This window comes from Metopolophium dirhodum, chromosome 8 (assembly GCF_019925205.1).
Source record: "Metopolophium dirhodum isolate CAU chromosome 8, ASM1992520v1, whole genome shotgun sequence".
Lineage (NCBI taxonomy): Eukaryota > Metazoa > Arthropoda > Insecta > Hemiptera > Aphididae > Metopolophium > Metopolophium dirhodum.
In genome coordinates this window covers 18526427-18543971 of record NC_083567.1, presented here as the reverse complement: position 1 = coordinate 18543971, position 17545 = coordinate 18526427, and the positions used below count along the sequence as shown (strand labels likewise).

Here is a 17545-nt window from a genome sequence, read left to right as displayed (position 1 = left end):
TAAAACTAATAGCGTTTTCGATTTGAAAAATTAGTGTGCACTGAAATATTCCACTAGCAATACGGGATTGTTGCACTAGTTTTCTATAAAGTGAATGAAAAAAACATTATTATCAGATATAAATAATAAATATAGTTATAATGATAATAATATGATAAATAGGAAATTAGATGATAATAATGTGTCCCATTTTAGAGAAAAATGGTTCATATTTATAAAATGCACCTATTGCACTGACAAAATCGGCGGTGCAGAAAATGTGCACTGAGTGAATACGATTGTTGTCAGTGCAATCAAATCGAATACAAAATACTCTTGTTGTTGCATAGATCCTTGCCTGCATTGCTTTTGCTGTGATGGCGTGATCGATGAACGCAGAAGTTTGACAAAAAGTCGTATGTGCGGCTCGTGCGTGAAAAGACAATTTCAGTCTTGGGTGTAATGTGGCCCTAGCTGCAGCTCGTGCCGTACACGTGGCCCGTGACTGAAGTAGCTCACTTCCCGCCCTTGCCACACAACATATTATATATTGTCGTTCCTGCATAGTAAGTTTAATTTTCGATGACGGCTGAAGCGTTGGAAAACGACTTTTTTCCACCTAGCGGACGTATATGTACCTAATTGTGTTATATTTTAATTCAATAACAAATTATTGCATATGAAAAAGAATTCTGAACGGATGTCTAATGTTAGCTATAAAAAGGAATACTTGGATGAATTTCTAACTGAAAAATAATTTGCAAACTTTAATGATTTAGATAATTTTCTTCATAATTCTAATTTCAGACAATCATAAAAATTTTTATCATTTAGAGCTATTTACAACTTGTGAAAAACCTTGTTTTATAAATTCTTAAGTTTTGTGATCAAGTGAAAAATTATTGATCAATGATCGACAATAATTAAAAAAAATCTAACATTTCTCATGGCTATAAATGGCTCAAAAAGAGTCAAAATATTTAAAAAATTTGTATCATGTATCTTGAACGGAAAATGGTCTTAATAATATTCGAATTTAAAGTATATCATGATTAACCAACATAATGTTAGATCCTTGTTTACTCTTGTCACACGCTAACTGTGGACGTGATTTTCGAATAATAGCCAATGGTCAGCCAGTGGATAGATGATGGAGCGTCGTTTGTCAGTGTAAGTGCCGATAGACCACAGTTGATCTATGACCGTCAGAAGCATTGATGGTAAGCTACTCAGGTGGAAATGAAAGAGCGTGGAAAGTCTAGTTTTAGTCTGGTCTGTATTTACTAATCATGCCACAGTTGGCTTCAATGCAAAATCCATGTTTCGAATATGTTTCGAATTTGTATACTTGTTTTGTTGTTCTTAATTATTACGGGTAAAATAATTTGTGTTCTTGAATTCATAATAAGTAATACCTTTAAAATCGTTAGTTATACTAGTAGTGTAAAGTGTAATTATAATTATTATTTCACTTTGGTGTACGAATTGGCAGTGCGTGGTAGCGCGATCTGATATTATTTCTAATTGTCTCCGTGGTTCGTTGGTTTTAGTTGTATTGTTTGGATCAGGACACGTCATACTCGTGTTATATAAGTGCTATGCAGTGAATGAAAAAAAAGTGAGAGAGTGTGAGCCCACTATGACCCTCTGGGAAAGTAAAACTTCTTTCATAAGTAATTGGACCCAAGAAATTATAAGATAGTGAGAAAAATCAAAGCAATAAAAAAATATGTAATTTACGATAGACATTTTTGTTTATTAATGGTTACTATGAACATCTATAAAAAAATAAACAAACGTGTCGTTTCATTTTTCGTTACGATTTTTTTCCACCCACACCTCAACAAAGAAGTTTTACTTCAATAATACACCTTTACGTCTTGACGTCTCGTTTTACTATGCATATTTGTATAATATAACTATAAACTATGACAAGGTGGTTTCATTGTTTGTAATTGGCAATTTGGCTTATACCTTAATAATATTACAACTATAATATTATATGCTATAATATATAACATGTCCTTATGTAATATTCAATAAATTACATTTGTCGATTTTAAATATCCAATGATTTATTTAATGCAGTATTTTTATTTTATTTTTTAGAATGCGAAAGTAAGGGGCTTTATATTAGAAAATTATTCAGTAGAGTTAGAATAAACTTTAATTATTTTTTATTTGCTTAAAATATTTACAAATTATTTTTTAAAATAAATTGTATGTTTGTTATAATATATTTTTAATGTTGAAAAATTACTAACAGAAGAATTAAAAAAATTTGGAATTAAATGTGAGTATACATTTATGGGTAACAAAGACTTTTGGTATACCAATGTGTTATTATAATGTGTTGTCGGATAAGGTTTTGAATAATTCAACTAGATAAAATATGTAAAAGTCTTAAAATATTTAATAGCGATAGTATATACATTGTATACAACCTAGGAGAGTAATAAACGTTTGATATATTATATTTATATCCTATATTATACAGATGATATTGGATTTTTAAATTACGTTTTTGTAAAGCAGTTTGGTAAGTATTTTAGAGAGCTAATATTCTTTAAATTAAAAGATTGAGAGACGCCTATTTGTTAATAAAATATGAAGTCCATTGATTAGGACCTCCTTAGCAAGTGACACTGAATCAACGGAAATAATTAATATTATTTTTACAAAATATATTGTTTCCTAAATGGTAATTCACATTTCCGTATCATAAAATAGCTCCGTCTAAAGAAAATTTTCTGGAATTTTTGGTGCTTTTGAAAAAAGATATTGGCGATCATGTGCTTAATAATGCTAAAGTTGAAGAATTGAGTAAGTTAATTTTTAATGTCATTATGTAATACACAGCAACTTAAGAATCTAATTTAAAATAATATATAGATATAAATAAAAATCAAACGGATCATGTATCAGCTTATTACTTGAGAACGGCTTGCCCAATATTTTTTTCGTGCATAATTGTCAGGAAAATGTTTGTAATTTTAAAAAAATCCAGTAAAATAAAATGAAATTCCACAATTTAAACGCATTTGCTCACTTTTTCACTAAATGACAAAACGTATAAAATTTCAATTGGAAATTGTCGAGGTCCGTGAAGTTGGCCGCACAATGTCAAAATTTTGGCTCCAAGTTTTTTTAAATAATTTGTAAGTCATTTGTAAGTATTTATAAGCCCAATTTGGTAATTTGTAAGTACAACCGTTTTCAATTATCCTCAAAAGTTTTTGACTACTCCAAATCATCATGCGCAATTTGTAAGTATTTGTAAGCACGAATTTAGAATTTGTAAGTCATCCTTTCCTTAATTATCCCTAAAAGAAAGTTGGCCGTGCTTTGTCGAGATTTTTGAACTTTGACTGTTCCAAATCGTCATGCGCAATTTGTAAGTATTTGTAAGCACAAATTTAGAATTTTTAAGTCATTCCTCCCTAATTTATTCCCAAAAAGAAGTTGGTCGAAAATTAATAAAAAAAAAGCCTAAGTTAAATTATTTAAAAAAAATATCTTTATAGGATAAAAATTGTAATAGAATAAAAATCAGCTAAATAAAAATTGATATTAAACAAAATGTAATTTCAATAAAAAAAGGTTAGTTAAATTAAAGATCTAAAGTAGAAAAAAAACTCATATTTAAAAAACATAAACAGGATAAAAATGTATATTTAATAAAAAATCAAATATTAATAGAAGGAGCCAAGTTAAATTTAAAAAAAATATCTTAATAGGATAAAAATCTTATATTAATATTATATTATTATTTTATATATTGATCTTCTATTTTTTTTAAATTTAACTTGGCTCCTTTTATTAATATTTGATTTCTTATTAAATAAAATTTTTTTTTATCCTTTATAGGTTTTTAGATTTTTATGGAAAATTAAAGGAAAATTAATAAAAAAGCCTAGTTAAATCAAAGAAATAACTTCATAGGATAAAAATCTTATATTAATATTAGATTATTATTTTTATATATTGATCTTATATATTTTTTTTTTAATTTAACTGCTCCTTTTATTAATTTTTGACTTTTTTATTAAATATTAATTTTTTATTCAACTGAATATTTAGCTTTTTTTTTTATTCTGTTACAATTTTTTATCCTATTAAGATATTTTTTAAAATTTAACTAGGTTTTTTTTTATTCATTTTCGACCAACTTCTTTTTGGGATTAAATTAGGGAGGAATGACTTACAAATTCTAAATTTGTGCTTACAAATACTTACAAATTGCGCATAATGACGATTTGGATTAGGCAAAAACTTTGAAATGCCAAAAAGGCCAAGTTTTGCGGAAGTTAGCTGTTATTTAAACTTTTGAGGATAATTTAAAACGGATGTAATTACAAATTACCAATTGTGCTTACAAATACTTATAAATGACTTACAAATTATTGACAAAATTTGGAGCCAAAATGTTGACATTGTGCGGCCACATTCATGGACCTGAATTGTCGTACTTCCAATGCTATTTAGAAGTACAATAAGAAAATATTTTTAAAACAAAGGTACTCATTTTAAAGATATTTCCATATAAGGACTCAGATTCAGAAAACTGAAATCGAATATTTTTTTGTGTTATAAATGGTTATCTTTGGTTACAGATTATTATAGTATTATAGTATTATACACAACAGCCACAAAATCAGTCAAATTGGTAGAGCCGTTCTCAATTGATGATTGTTCATATATGTGGCAGTTGATTACCTATTATTTATTTTGATTAGTATAAAAATTGCATACAAATATTGGCTGCTCTATTTTGTCATGGAAAAAAAAATCGGACAAGTGGATTCTGCTCTACAGTATTTGCAAACCATGTCGTTGTAATTGATGTGTTATATTTGAATTCAATGATAAATCAATATATACAAAAAGCGATTCTGAGCGGAGACATTGTGTCAGCCTAGAATACTTGTATAATTAATCAAATTTAATTGTTGGAAAAAAATTTTAAAAAATCAAAAATATCTCATGGCCTAACCTTCCGGAGAACTTTTTATTTTTGATAGAGAAGAAAAACTCATTGGGAACCTTGAATTAAAATATCTAATTCTAATTATTAAAATAAAATCTTATATGAATTTCTAACTAAAAAATAATTTACAAAGTTTAAAAAAAATATCCTGGCTATTAATAGGCTCCAAGAAAAACAAAATAGTTTGAACATTTTACAATGTATGGAAAATCCTAATATAAATATTAGATAAAAAATTCAAGAGTCTTCGGTTATTCGTTTTGGAAATATACCAAAATATAAAAATATTATTGATTAACGGGAATTCGATAATTTACCACTGAATATCAAATACCGTAATAATCATAAATTCAAAGCTCATAACAATTTATGTTCCGTTTATGTATACTTTTTTTGTTTAAGGTAGTAACATTTGTGGGGAGTTTTATTTCAACTTTTCTAATGTTAGCTATGAAAAGAAAAAAAATTATAAATTTCCAACTGAAAAGTCTGAACATTTTAGAAATGTTGACAAATTGTGTCAACATTTGAACTTTATATGCATATAAAAATAATCGTATTCTTAATAAATATGAACTTAGATTAACAAAATTTATAAGAGATCTTGCATTAAATTTACTAACTTAATAATTGATATTACATTTTTTATTTACTCGAAAGTAATTTAAAAAAGGCGGGCAAGTGAGTAACACTCTGCTGTACAGAAGGTTATAAGTGGGTCACTGTAATGGATGGTGTTAAATTTGAATTCATTGATATAATATCATTGTAGAAGAAAAAAGATTCTGAGCGAAAACGGTTAGTCAGCCTATAATGATACTACTAAGTATATTTGATGATATTATTGTGAATAAAATAATTTTTATATAACTTATTTACTCGGAACCTTGTTTTAAATTTTCAATCCTTAGCTATAAAAGTTGAACATTTTATACATTTTTAACTACAAAATAGTTATACAATTTTAAATTTGATACATTTTGTCAAAATTTAAACTTTCAATGCTTATCAAAAAAATTTTGTACCTGGGTGTTTGGGAGGCATACCATGTACATTGGTAGTTTTCTGCCGTCTTTTAAGAACTGGCGCACTTGAGTGATAGTATATACTAGGATCTCAAGCTCAGATTTTACGGAGTTTTGGAGTTGTAACTTTGGACGCGTCTGAGCAGCACCTTAAGTTTCCATTCTGCCAGCAGGGAGAAGGTGTTTAAGGATATGTTGGCTTTTCCATAACGGTCTGTACTGAACGGAAGGTGGTTGAGTCTGCAGCTTGAAGCTTAATACTATAACTTGAGAATTTGGCATTAAATTTGTCTTGAGAAAATGATGGCATGATCTTAGGTGCAGCTGTAGCCAATGTGTCGGGTTAGGTTGGTGGGATTGGTTAGCGTTGGACGGCTTTAGGTGTTGGAGTAGATGATGTGAACGCGAGCTTAAGGTTTCCATGATGCTGCTTGGAAACGAGTAACAGAAGATTGAGCCTTCTTCTCACGGATCTAGTGAAGCGGGTTGATTAATTTGATTAATTTGTTTCTGCTTTTTTTGAGCTGGTGAGATCCGGACAGATGCTACTCTCTTCGGGTTCTTGTGACCACCCATGTTGGGTAAGATAATACGTAGAAACTGTTTTACTAAGTTAAGGTGAATAGACAAGAGAACTGAAAGTAACAAGTTAACTGATAATTAAATATCTTTTCTTGTGAACGTGTTGTGATTAGCGCATTCCACCCAATTTTGTTACTTGAAAACCACATAGACTGCAAGTGTTTCTACATTTGTTGATGTGGATTTCGCACGTCAAAATGCGAATGAACCTGCTTATGCTAGGTTCATCGGTGATGTTGTATATTAATGTACTCTGTTATAATATATAATTAATTAATTCAATTATTTATGTAAGCTAAAATTATTATTCACAGAATATTTAGATTCATTTTTTCGCAAAGTCAGTTTGTCTCCAGTTATAAGTAAGTATTATTCTTAAAAATATCTGTTTCTTTTTTTTATAGAATTTGTACCATAATAATATGTTTTGTATAGCTATTTGTTTGTATTTTTATGTTTATAATGTGACAATAAATAAAGCCAAACTAATTAAAAAACATACAATTTTTTTCATTAGGTAAAGATTCCTTACAAAATCCACTTACATATTGTACTGAGATATGTGAGTAATAGTATAAACATATGCAATGTACAATGTACATGTAGTATATTCATACAATATATTTGAAATAATATAAATATTATATAATGTTCCATTATACTATTAAATACCGAAAAGGGTACGCATATTTTTGTGATATATACAGCATGACAAATATTTAAAAACAGTCAACATTTTTAATTGTAGCAATATACATTGTAATGGATAGTTGCATGTTTGTATGACTTAAACCTTATAAACAATAACAAAAAAATTATGAACATTAGAAGTAGATTCATTATTGTTCGATTCAATATCTAAGTTATCAAAATATAAATTCATATATTTATAGAATAAAATTGTGATAATGTATTTTCGGTATTTTTTAACTATATAGGTGTGGTATGAACAACTCATGAGAAACATAATTTTACATTTTTGAACTTCTTGACCGAGAACCACTGTTGAATATTATTGTAGCTTAAACCTATCTAACATAATATGTAGGTATAGCAACCCTAGATTCTTTTCAGAATCTAAAATGTGTTTAGAATTATCTTTGATAAATGTAAGAACTTAATTTAAATAATACATTTTCTTATAATTTCAGCAAAAAAATCGAGTAAGCCCAGAAATCGTATATTAATTTTAATATTTAACTATTTACGTTTACATTTGATATTAAATTAAATTTGTATTTATAATTCAAAGAAACATCTTAAGTTTAAAAATGTCTTATTAAATAATATTATTAAAATTAGTGGGCAATGATATAATTTTGTGTATCAATATCGTTCCGATTTTGCTAAAATTGTATCGCGATTTAGTAAGCTATCGTAAGTTGAACGATATCGAAATCAAATAGAAAATATTGAAAATATTATTAAATTATTATTTTTATTTTAGTAGGTCTCTAGGCCAGTGCCTTTTGAGTCTTCTACATATATTATCAGAAAGTGAGGTGGAAGAAAGTTGATTTATTGATTGGTTATTGTAAGAGGTTAAGTTGGTGTGAAATTTAAAGTAATATAATTTTGCTGTAGGCTGTAGGCGTGGCAACGCGAGAATCAACACCGCCACCGGTCAGTGTCCGGTGGAATCGTTCGACCTCTGCGCCACCAAGTCACGGACACGTCCTGACAGGTACTGGCCACCACCCAGCGTCGGTGCCGTGTTCTGTTCCTGACTTGGCTGGCGCCAGACTGTCGGGAGCCCTCCGCGTTCCGTGACAGAGTACGGGACCGGCCGCATCACGTACGGTGACTCGTGCGCGCCGTTCCAAGGCAGTGACTCCACGTGGTGCATCCCGGGTAACCTAATAACAATATATCGAAACGAGGTAAACATATTGCATACGAGTCTGCAATGAAGTACCACATTTTATATCTTTGTTGTCCTTGCTATCATATGTAGCACATACCTAGGTAATATTTATAGGGTAATTGATAAAAATGTAAAATCGTCCACGTCCGAATTTTGCGACATTCACTATATGCTTGAATGGTCAAAGTATCAAACACATCGAGCGTCGGTGCAGTTGCACGTAACTATCGTGAAATAAGCTCGTATATCGGGTTCGAATCTCGTATTAGAAAATTGACGTATTGCAATTTTTTTCGTAACGTAACGTTTTTTTGTAACGTAACGTTTTTCGATTTCGATTCCATGTGCAAAGCAAAGACATAAAATGTAAAAAAGTCTACGAGCAATAATCCTCGATTTGAACATATCGTCAGCTGTGATGGACCTGAACTGTTATTCCAACCTATCGGTCACGTCACTAATTTACACGTACATCGGTTTACACGATGCGTAGTAGTAATTATTGTTATTAATACTTGTCATTCACACTCGCTCATTGCGTTGAGCGTTCACATGACACTCGCACTCACATTAAGCACAATTTTTTTAGTGTTTACTAAGCACTATCATCAAGTGATCAGACGTTGCAAGTGCAACCGCGAGTAGAGTAGAGTCATGGAGGGGGTAGCTACTTGTAGTTAGTAAATAGAACGGCGTCCTATTCACTCGCACTACCGGTTTTACTAATACTAAGCACTATTTTTTCTGTTTCCACGCAATGTGCGACTGTAAGTGACAATTACTACGCATTGTGTAAACCCGGCATTACCCTTAGTAAAGTAGTTTCACTTCATACGCGCGTACTTGCAACACGCACTTTTTTTTTCTGTATGCTTAGGTCTTTAAAACTACGCAACAGATTTTGATGTGGTTTTTTTTAATTGATAGAGTGATTCAAGAGGAACGTTTATATGTATATAACATGTATAATATAGAAGAGAAACACCCCCGGGAAGGGCTCAAACAGGAATTTTGAGATTTATTTATTTATTTATTTTTGGTTTATTAATGGTTGATATGGACACAAACAAATAGAAAATATTCAAATTAAAAAAAATAATAATAAATCTTAAATTTAACACTTACAAACTTCTTTGATAATTTTTTCGTTTTATTTTTTGCTCTCTGAGTCCACTCTTTACCTAGAGGGCGCCACACGTTGTTCCCAACAACGCAATCCGTAGTATAAATTAATAAAAAAATAAATATTCAAAATTGTATGATAGTATTTAAGTTCTAAAGTGAATTCTATTCAAACTGAGTAATTTTTGTACAGAAATTAAAAAGTCATGTCTGAAAGAAGACGACATTCGAACATAGGATATGTAGTACGGTGAATGTAGAAAGAGCACGTTTATCACGATATGAAAACTCATCAACGGAACGTGAGGCTGGCCTCAACCAGGATAGGGATAGACATCGAATACAGTATAGTATTAAAAGAGAATGGGTTAAAAAAATTCCGCCGTGAATTACAATCTTTCAATACCTTACAAGGAAGATCGTATAGTACCAATAGGTACAATGTCAGTAGTGTGTGAACTAAAACTATGAATAGTAAAATTAAAAGAAATTCTTCCTTCACCTGAACCATTTCACTCTCTCCTTACGAGTGATCATCTGAAATCCAAACAATTCATATTATACGCTATTATAATAACGCATTTCAAATTACCTCTTTCAAGAGTGAGCAAGTCATTAAGCGAGGTTTTATGCTAACATTTAAAATTCAAGGGAAAGTTTATTACTTAGCTGGGAGCTTGACACCACTTCGACCCGATGATCACAATTTTCTGCAAATTTATTTTATCGCAGATCCAGATGAAAGTTGGCAACGGAGAGTTAACACGAAGTGATAGAAGTATTAACTTAGAAAACATTTGTGTTTTGATAGACAACATTCAATAGTTGGTCAACAATGTCTATCCCGACATTGATAACATAAGTTGTAAGACTATATCTTGGTTTAAAGAAAGAGCGATTCCGTCCCCGACTAACGAACAAGTTGATAAGGTAAATAACTTGATACTTTCAAAGATTGATGCGCTAACGCAAATATACTACTCAGTTGATACTGTTCCTGATTTGGAAGAAGCTCTTCATTTTCCTACAGAATTTTTTAATTCTTTGAACCCGTCTGGACTCCCTCCTTACAAAATGGTGTTGAAAGTAGGTTGTCCAGTTATTTTATTAAGCGACCTGAATCTACCTAAACTTTGCAATAGTACGCGTTTACTGGTAAAACCACTAAACAATTTCATAATAGAGTGCACAATACTCACCGGATATAGTACCGGATAAGATGTATTGATTCCCCGAATTCCTCAGATACTATGGGCTTTACTGTTCCAATTTAAACACCTATAATTTCCGGTAAAGATATCTCTTGCAATGACCATTAATAAATCACAGCGTCAAACTTTCAACGTTGCAGGCTTAAATTTGAGCGTTGAGTGTTTTTCACATGGCCGATTATTTGTCGCTCTTTCAAGAGTAACCTCTAAAGAAAGCATGTGAACGTTGTATATAAAGACATTCTGTAGTATTTGGTATTTATATATTATTTATTATTAAATTTATATTATTTATTATTAAAAGATGTCTAGAAAATGTTATAGAATTTATATGGAAAAACAACGTTGGTCAGCTAGTTGAAGATAAGGAAAAAACTTGTTACAATAATTCCTAATATAGGATATAATATCGATATCGTATCGAAATATCGATTTTGTTGCCCATCACTAATTAAAATATTACATTTTCTTATAATTTCAGTGCACGATGATTGTAAGCCATAAAACTGTATATTAATTTTAAAATAGTTTAATAAATTAAATGATAATATAGGTAAGCTTGTATGTTCTTAAGAATTAATTTGCATATAATTGATTTTATGCGTTCTAAAGAATAATAAATAGGTATTTAAATTATTGACGATAACTATTATGTTAATCAATGATAATTGTTTTTCATATAGAAACCGATAGTTGACAATACATATATAGCGCAACAATAGTGTATGGAGTTTTTGTGATTTAGACCAATTTCGCATACTTTGAAAGCTAATCATAAGTGAAACATGGTAACAACATTTCCTAGATGCTTGGATTGTCTAAAATAATTGTTAACCAACGTGTTTTAAATATTATGTGAAAGACAAAACTGCTTCGAATATTAAACAAAAAAAGCGGAAAAGTGAATATCACTCTGCTGTACAGTAGGTTACAAGAGGATCATTATATAATGGATTGTATTAAATTTGAATTCAATGACATGATTTCATTGTATACGATTCTGAGTGGAGACGATTTGTTAGTCTGGATATTTTATATTGTTATAATATTTTATTATAGCTTGCATGTTGTTGAATTAATATTATAAATTACAACTAAATAATTAAAATCATTAATTATAATTTTCATTTCATTTGTTTCTATGGTGATAAACAAAGCGTTAGAAATTAAAATCCCCTTTTTTATAATCCCCTTGTAATTTGTCGGTAGTTTTTCCCGTGGTATTAAATAACTATTAAGCAAATCGAAAAATGACCTCACTAAAGTACCATCTTGATCCAATTTTCTAAAAGATAAATTAATACTATATGTTGAAATCGAAGCTCTTCTTCTGGTAGTAATTTTGTATACAGTATAAAAAAAAATAAACATCATTGTATACAGATGAGACAGACATTTATACAAGTAATTTTAACATTTTAAAGTTTAGGCGATAAATGCTGACGTATTATAATAATGATTTCTTCTGAAACGATAGTTGATATATTGTAATTGTTCAAATGCTGTTAATTATAGATGTTTAAAATGTAAACACCATTGTAAAACCACTAGATCCCTTGCTCCGCTCAGAAACTAAAAAAACATTGATCATATCAAATTAGACGAAATAAATACTATAATAGGTATAAATATACGTTTATTATTGTGGTATATAGTAGATAATTATTAATTTACAATTCCTTATGAAGAAATCAGAATATTAAGAATAGTTTCGTGATGTAAATAACTTCATAACATTGATCTAAATAATTTAAACTTTAAACTATAACAATATACGTAGTCTCTGCCTATACGGTTTATTATTTATACATTTAAATTACAATAAAAAAAAACTATAATCGATCGGAGAGAAATCATTATCTTTCATTTTAATATTCAATATAATCAAAATATTAAATTTAAAACGCTCATATAATAAAATTGTGATAATGTATTTTCGATATTCTTCAACTAGGTACTGAATGAATAAATATGGGAAACCTCTTGTTGAGCGGAAATCATTTTATAAGATTGTCCAAAACATGTTATCAGACAAATAATTTTACACAATATAAAAACCAAAAAAAATATGTTATTGTGAATCCAATACATACCACATACTTTTAAAATCTAATATGTGAAAGATTATCTTTGATAAGTGTGAAAATTAAACTTAAATAATATTATTAAAATAATACATTTTCTTGTAATAATTTCAGTGACAAATAAAAGTAAGACGAGAAACCGTATATTAGTTTTAATATTAAAAAATTAATCATCGAAAGAAAATGTATTTATATTTTATAATTCAAACAAATTTTTCAAGTTAAAATAAGTAAAAATAACTGATTTATGTTTGTATAAAGTATAAATACTTTAATTTTTTTTTTTGCGTATGGCGTTATGTCCGGGGTAATGGCCCGAAGGCCTAGTTTGGACGCTTATTTCATATTTGGCAGAATTTCTAATTGGGAACCCATAGGTTTCTGCCATGCCCGGTTGGAGGATGGATGGCTATCTTGGGCGATACCGTTTTCGGTCAAAATGAACCTTTCGTTTTTTGACCATACTGGAATGTCCGTTTTGGCCAGTATACATTTTTCACCAATTAAAAATATTCTTCCAATTGTTTTTCTGTTAAACTGCCAATTTATGTAATAATCATATAATATTATTAATTTTAAATTTTAAATTTATTTTAAAACTTCTTATTAGTTCAAGTAAAAAACATAAAAAATATCAAGTTACAATTTTCACAATTTACAATTTACATTATATTATCAATTTACACAAAAAAAAAAAAAAAATGTGAAGGGAATAGGGATATTTTATTTTTTTTTTTATAATTATAGCACACGCGTTTTATGAATTTCATTCGTGTAATCTCTCCTCTCTCGTATTTCGTTATATTGATATGGTTTTTATCATGATGACTACAAACTTTTCTATCTTTTGGGATTTTTGGAATACCATTACTTCGTATTATTACATACGATTCTGTTTGAATTAAATTTATTATATTCAACCAATACATAATTAGAGGGGAGTCTTTGTAAAAACACTCACTAAACACTTATAAGTTATTTTTTTTATTTTTTTTTTTCTTAACATACATTACGGGCGTGAGCCCTATTTACAATTAAAATATTAATATAAGTTATTACAATAGTGGGATATAACAGTGCAATTTAATGATACATAAATATTTGATTAGTTTTGTAAGATGGTAAAGGAGGGGTCTGAATTGGCAATAGACATACAACGCCGATGTGGTTCGTTTAAACAATAGTTAGTGGCGGAGGTAGGTAAATTAAAAGTGGTGTGTTGACGGGCGAAGCGAGGGGGACATTTAAAGGAATGAGAGAGATAAAGTCTGGTGAGTAAATCTGCCCATTTAATAATTTGGATAAAAATGTAAGGTTAGAAGCACACCTACGATCAGCTAGTGAATCTAGCTTGAGATACTCGCGTACTGGTAAATAATTATGAGGAGGACATTCAATACTGAGTACATGACTGGCATATTTTAAGAATTTATTTTGGACTCACTCAAGCATTATTACGTTTTGTGCAGTATTAGGATCCCAAATGACAGAGCCGTATTCAAGAATAGGCCTAACAAGTGAACAGTACGATGCCTTAAGAGGAGATGTTAATTTAGACTATGATGTTATGCGCTTAATACAACCTAAGATCTTAAGAGATTTACAGCAGACACGCTCAATGTGTAAATTTGGGCTAAGCGTAGGACAGAGAACATAACCAAGATCAGTGACAGATTTATCAAGTGATTGCAGCATAGTCCCATTAATTGCATATTTAAAATTAATTGGGGATTTAAGATGTGTAAAGGTCATATAATGACATTTAGCAATATTGAAATCCAATCCTAGTTTGTTGGCCCATGCAACAATTGCATTCAGTTCATCTTGTAGGATAAGACAGTCGTTTAGAGAGTGGATACGATAGAATACTTTTACATCATCGACAAACGCCAGGAGCCGTGCATGCTTTAATAAATGGTTAATACTATTTAAAAATATAGAAAACAGTAGCGGAGGAGAGGTGGCCACCTTGAAGGACACCAGATGAAATGGGGAGTATATCAGAAGAGACTCCATGATTTTTAACAAATTGTTTCCTACCATCAATAAAGGAACGAAACCGCGATAAAAGTGGCTCACCGAAACCAGTTGCTTGCAAGACACATTGCAATATATGGTGGTCTACATGGTCAAAAGCTTTGCAAAAGTCAGTGAAGATGACATCAACTTGCAAATGAGCTTTTAAAGCTTCAATACAAGACTTCATTACAAGTAGTGGTAGAACGGCTAGACCGGAAACCATGCTGTTCCTCCATTAACAATCTGTTGACGCTTGGTCAAATATTCTTAAGACTATTAATTTGAATAATTTGGCAATGTGGGAAAGAATAGAGATTGGCCTGTAGTTGGAGACTATAGATGCATCCCCCAATTTTAGTACCGGAGTAATAGCACATAGTTTCCATATATCAGGAAAAAATCCGTCATCCAAGGAGCGTCTAAATAAAAGATCACAGTGGAAAAGAGATAGAATGCCTAAGATTCAATAAAAATACTCCAGATAGGCCCAATAGACTAAGTATTACGCAGAGAGGTAAGACCGTCAAAAACATCATCAACCGAGAAAAAGCAGTTACTTGGCAAGTCATATTCTAAGATATTAATGTTGGAAAGATCACAGTTGCTTCATTTTGGTGTATATACAGAGTTAAAAAAGGAAGAAAACAAATTGGCAGAATGTTATGCTTATGATAAAACGATAGATGACAATCGCTAGATAATATAAGTTTAATATTATAGAACAAAAATAACGATGAGAGATATTATATTTACACCTAGATAGTTGGTAGATATTACTTTTATCTTTTATTCCCCTAATATGATCAGTGTAATCACTCTTAATATAGAGGATATGTGTGCATGTGCTACAATTTATTAAAACAATTAAATGTTCCTATAATTTTATTATTTTTTGTGTAATTAATAATAATAACTGATAATTTAATGTAACTTTATATATTTTAATATATATTTATGTAAAATGTATATTTTTTTTTAATTTTAATAATTTTTTTAATTGTTGACCGAATTAGTGTACTAGCCGAAAACGGATATTCCAGAATAACCGAAAAGTGAACTGGCCGAAAAGTGTCCCACCCGGTGGTCTCGCCGTCTAAACAGTTGCCTGCCCAAAGAGCGATGTCGTCCGTGGCCGGGATTCGAACCACTCGGCCACTCCGTCTTATAACTTTTAACGCATATAAAATAAAATTGGGAGTATGTAATTATTATATTTGTCAACTAAGTATTTAGCTACTGTAAGAATACCTCATGGGGAATCTCATATTGAGCTAAAATATCTTTTATGGTTTATTTTGAGGTCCAAAATGTGTTATCCGACAAATAATTTAACATATTATAAAAAAAAAACAAAAAAATTCTGTTATTTTAAATCCAATACATATTACTTTCTTTTAAAATCTAAAATGTGAATGATTATCTTTGATAAGTGTGATAACTCAAATTAAATAATACTATTAAAATAATATATTGTCTTATAATTTCAGTAAACCTAAAATGTAAGTCATAAAACCGTATATTAATTTTAATTTTGTACAATAATTATTTATCACTGATAAGAATTATCTTTGATAAGTGCAATTACTTAACTTAAATAATACTATTAAAATAAAAATGTTTTTATAATTTCAGTAAATGGAGAAGGTAAGCCCAGAAATCAAATATTAACTTGTATACCTACTAAACAATGTATCACAAATAAAAAAATGTGTTTATAATAATTATAATAATAATTATTATTAGAAACTAGCTGACCCTATGCACTTCGTTGCCCTTAAAAAATAGCAACCCTTTAAAAAATTGTGATTGTTCAAATCCTTTTGGATGTAACTCGCAGCAGTAAGGGCAATTCGGCCACCCTGGTAGGCAATCCGACTACGCCGGATCGCGGACATTATGCGACAGCATATCAAGTAGATATGTATATCTAATATATAAAAATGTCGTGCCACAGTGTTTGTTATTGAACTCCTCCGAAATGGCTTGACCGAAACTAAATAATGTTCTAATTATTAATAGGTGTATAAATCTTTAATGAAAAGGATCAAGTATGTGAGAGTTTGGAGTTTTTTAAGACTCCAAAATCCACTCACAAACCGAGGGGGGGCCCTCAGTTTGTGGCCTACGAGCCGCACTGCGTGTAAATCCGAAGATTTACGTCAGTGGAGCTCGTAGGCTTTAGTACACGCAATGATTAATGAACATCAAAGATTAAAAATAAAACATAATTAATTAATGAAATAATAAGAGCGCAGATTAGAGTAATCATGTGGTGTGTATTTTACAAAGTGCAAAGATTCACAACATAATAATTTTGGTGACATTTACTGAATTAAAATAAATGTAATAATTATAACTGAAAAGATATATTACAAATTTTTATAAATTTTAGTGGCACATGTAAAGTATAAAAAAAAGGATAATATTTAAGAATTAGCTAGTCGCAAGACATATTTTAGTTCTCTTTTAAAGTATGATAATAATAAAGGTCTCGGTCCACGGGATGCTACACACCACATAACACGTGGGTGCCCACATAGGGTAACCTGGTTGTGCTATGCATCTTTTGTGAATTAATAAATATGGTAATGAGCTCGCGAGTTCGGGCTTGCGACAGCTTGAAAGAAAATTAAATGATTCAAAGAAACGGCATCCTGCGACGCCTAATTTAC

At 30.0% G+C, this 17545-nt stretch overlaps 1 protein-coding gene across 1 annotated transcript; it reads left to right on the top strand.

The window, feature by feature from the left end:
- The first annotated feature begins 10297 nt into the window (after positions 1–10297).
- On the top strand, positions 10298–10993 carry LOC132951352 (uncharacterized). The gene is made up of 3 exons (XM_061023170.1): positions 10298–10337; positions 10449–10645; positions 10856–10993. The coding sequence occupies exons 1-3, from the start codon at positions 10298–10300 to the stop codon at positions 10991–10993; spliced, it is 375 nt and encodes a 124-aa protein (XP_060879153.1).
- Positions 10994–17545: the final 6552 nt, after the last annotated feature.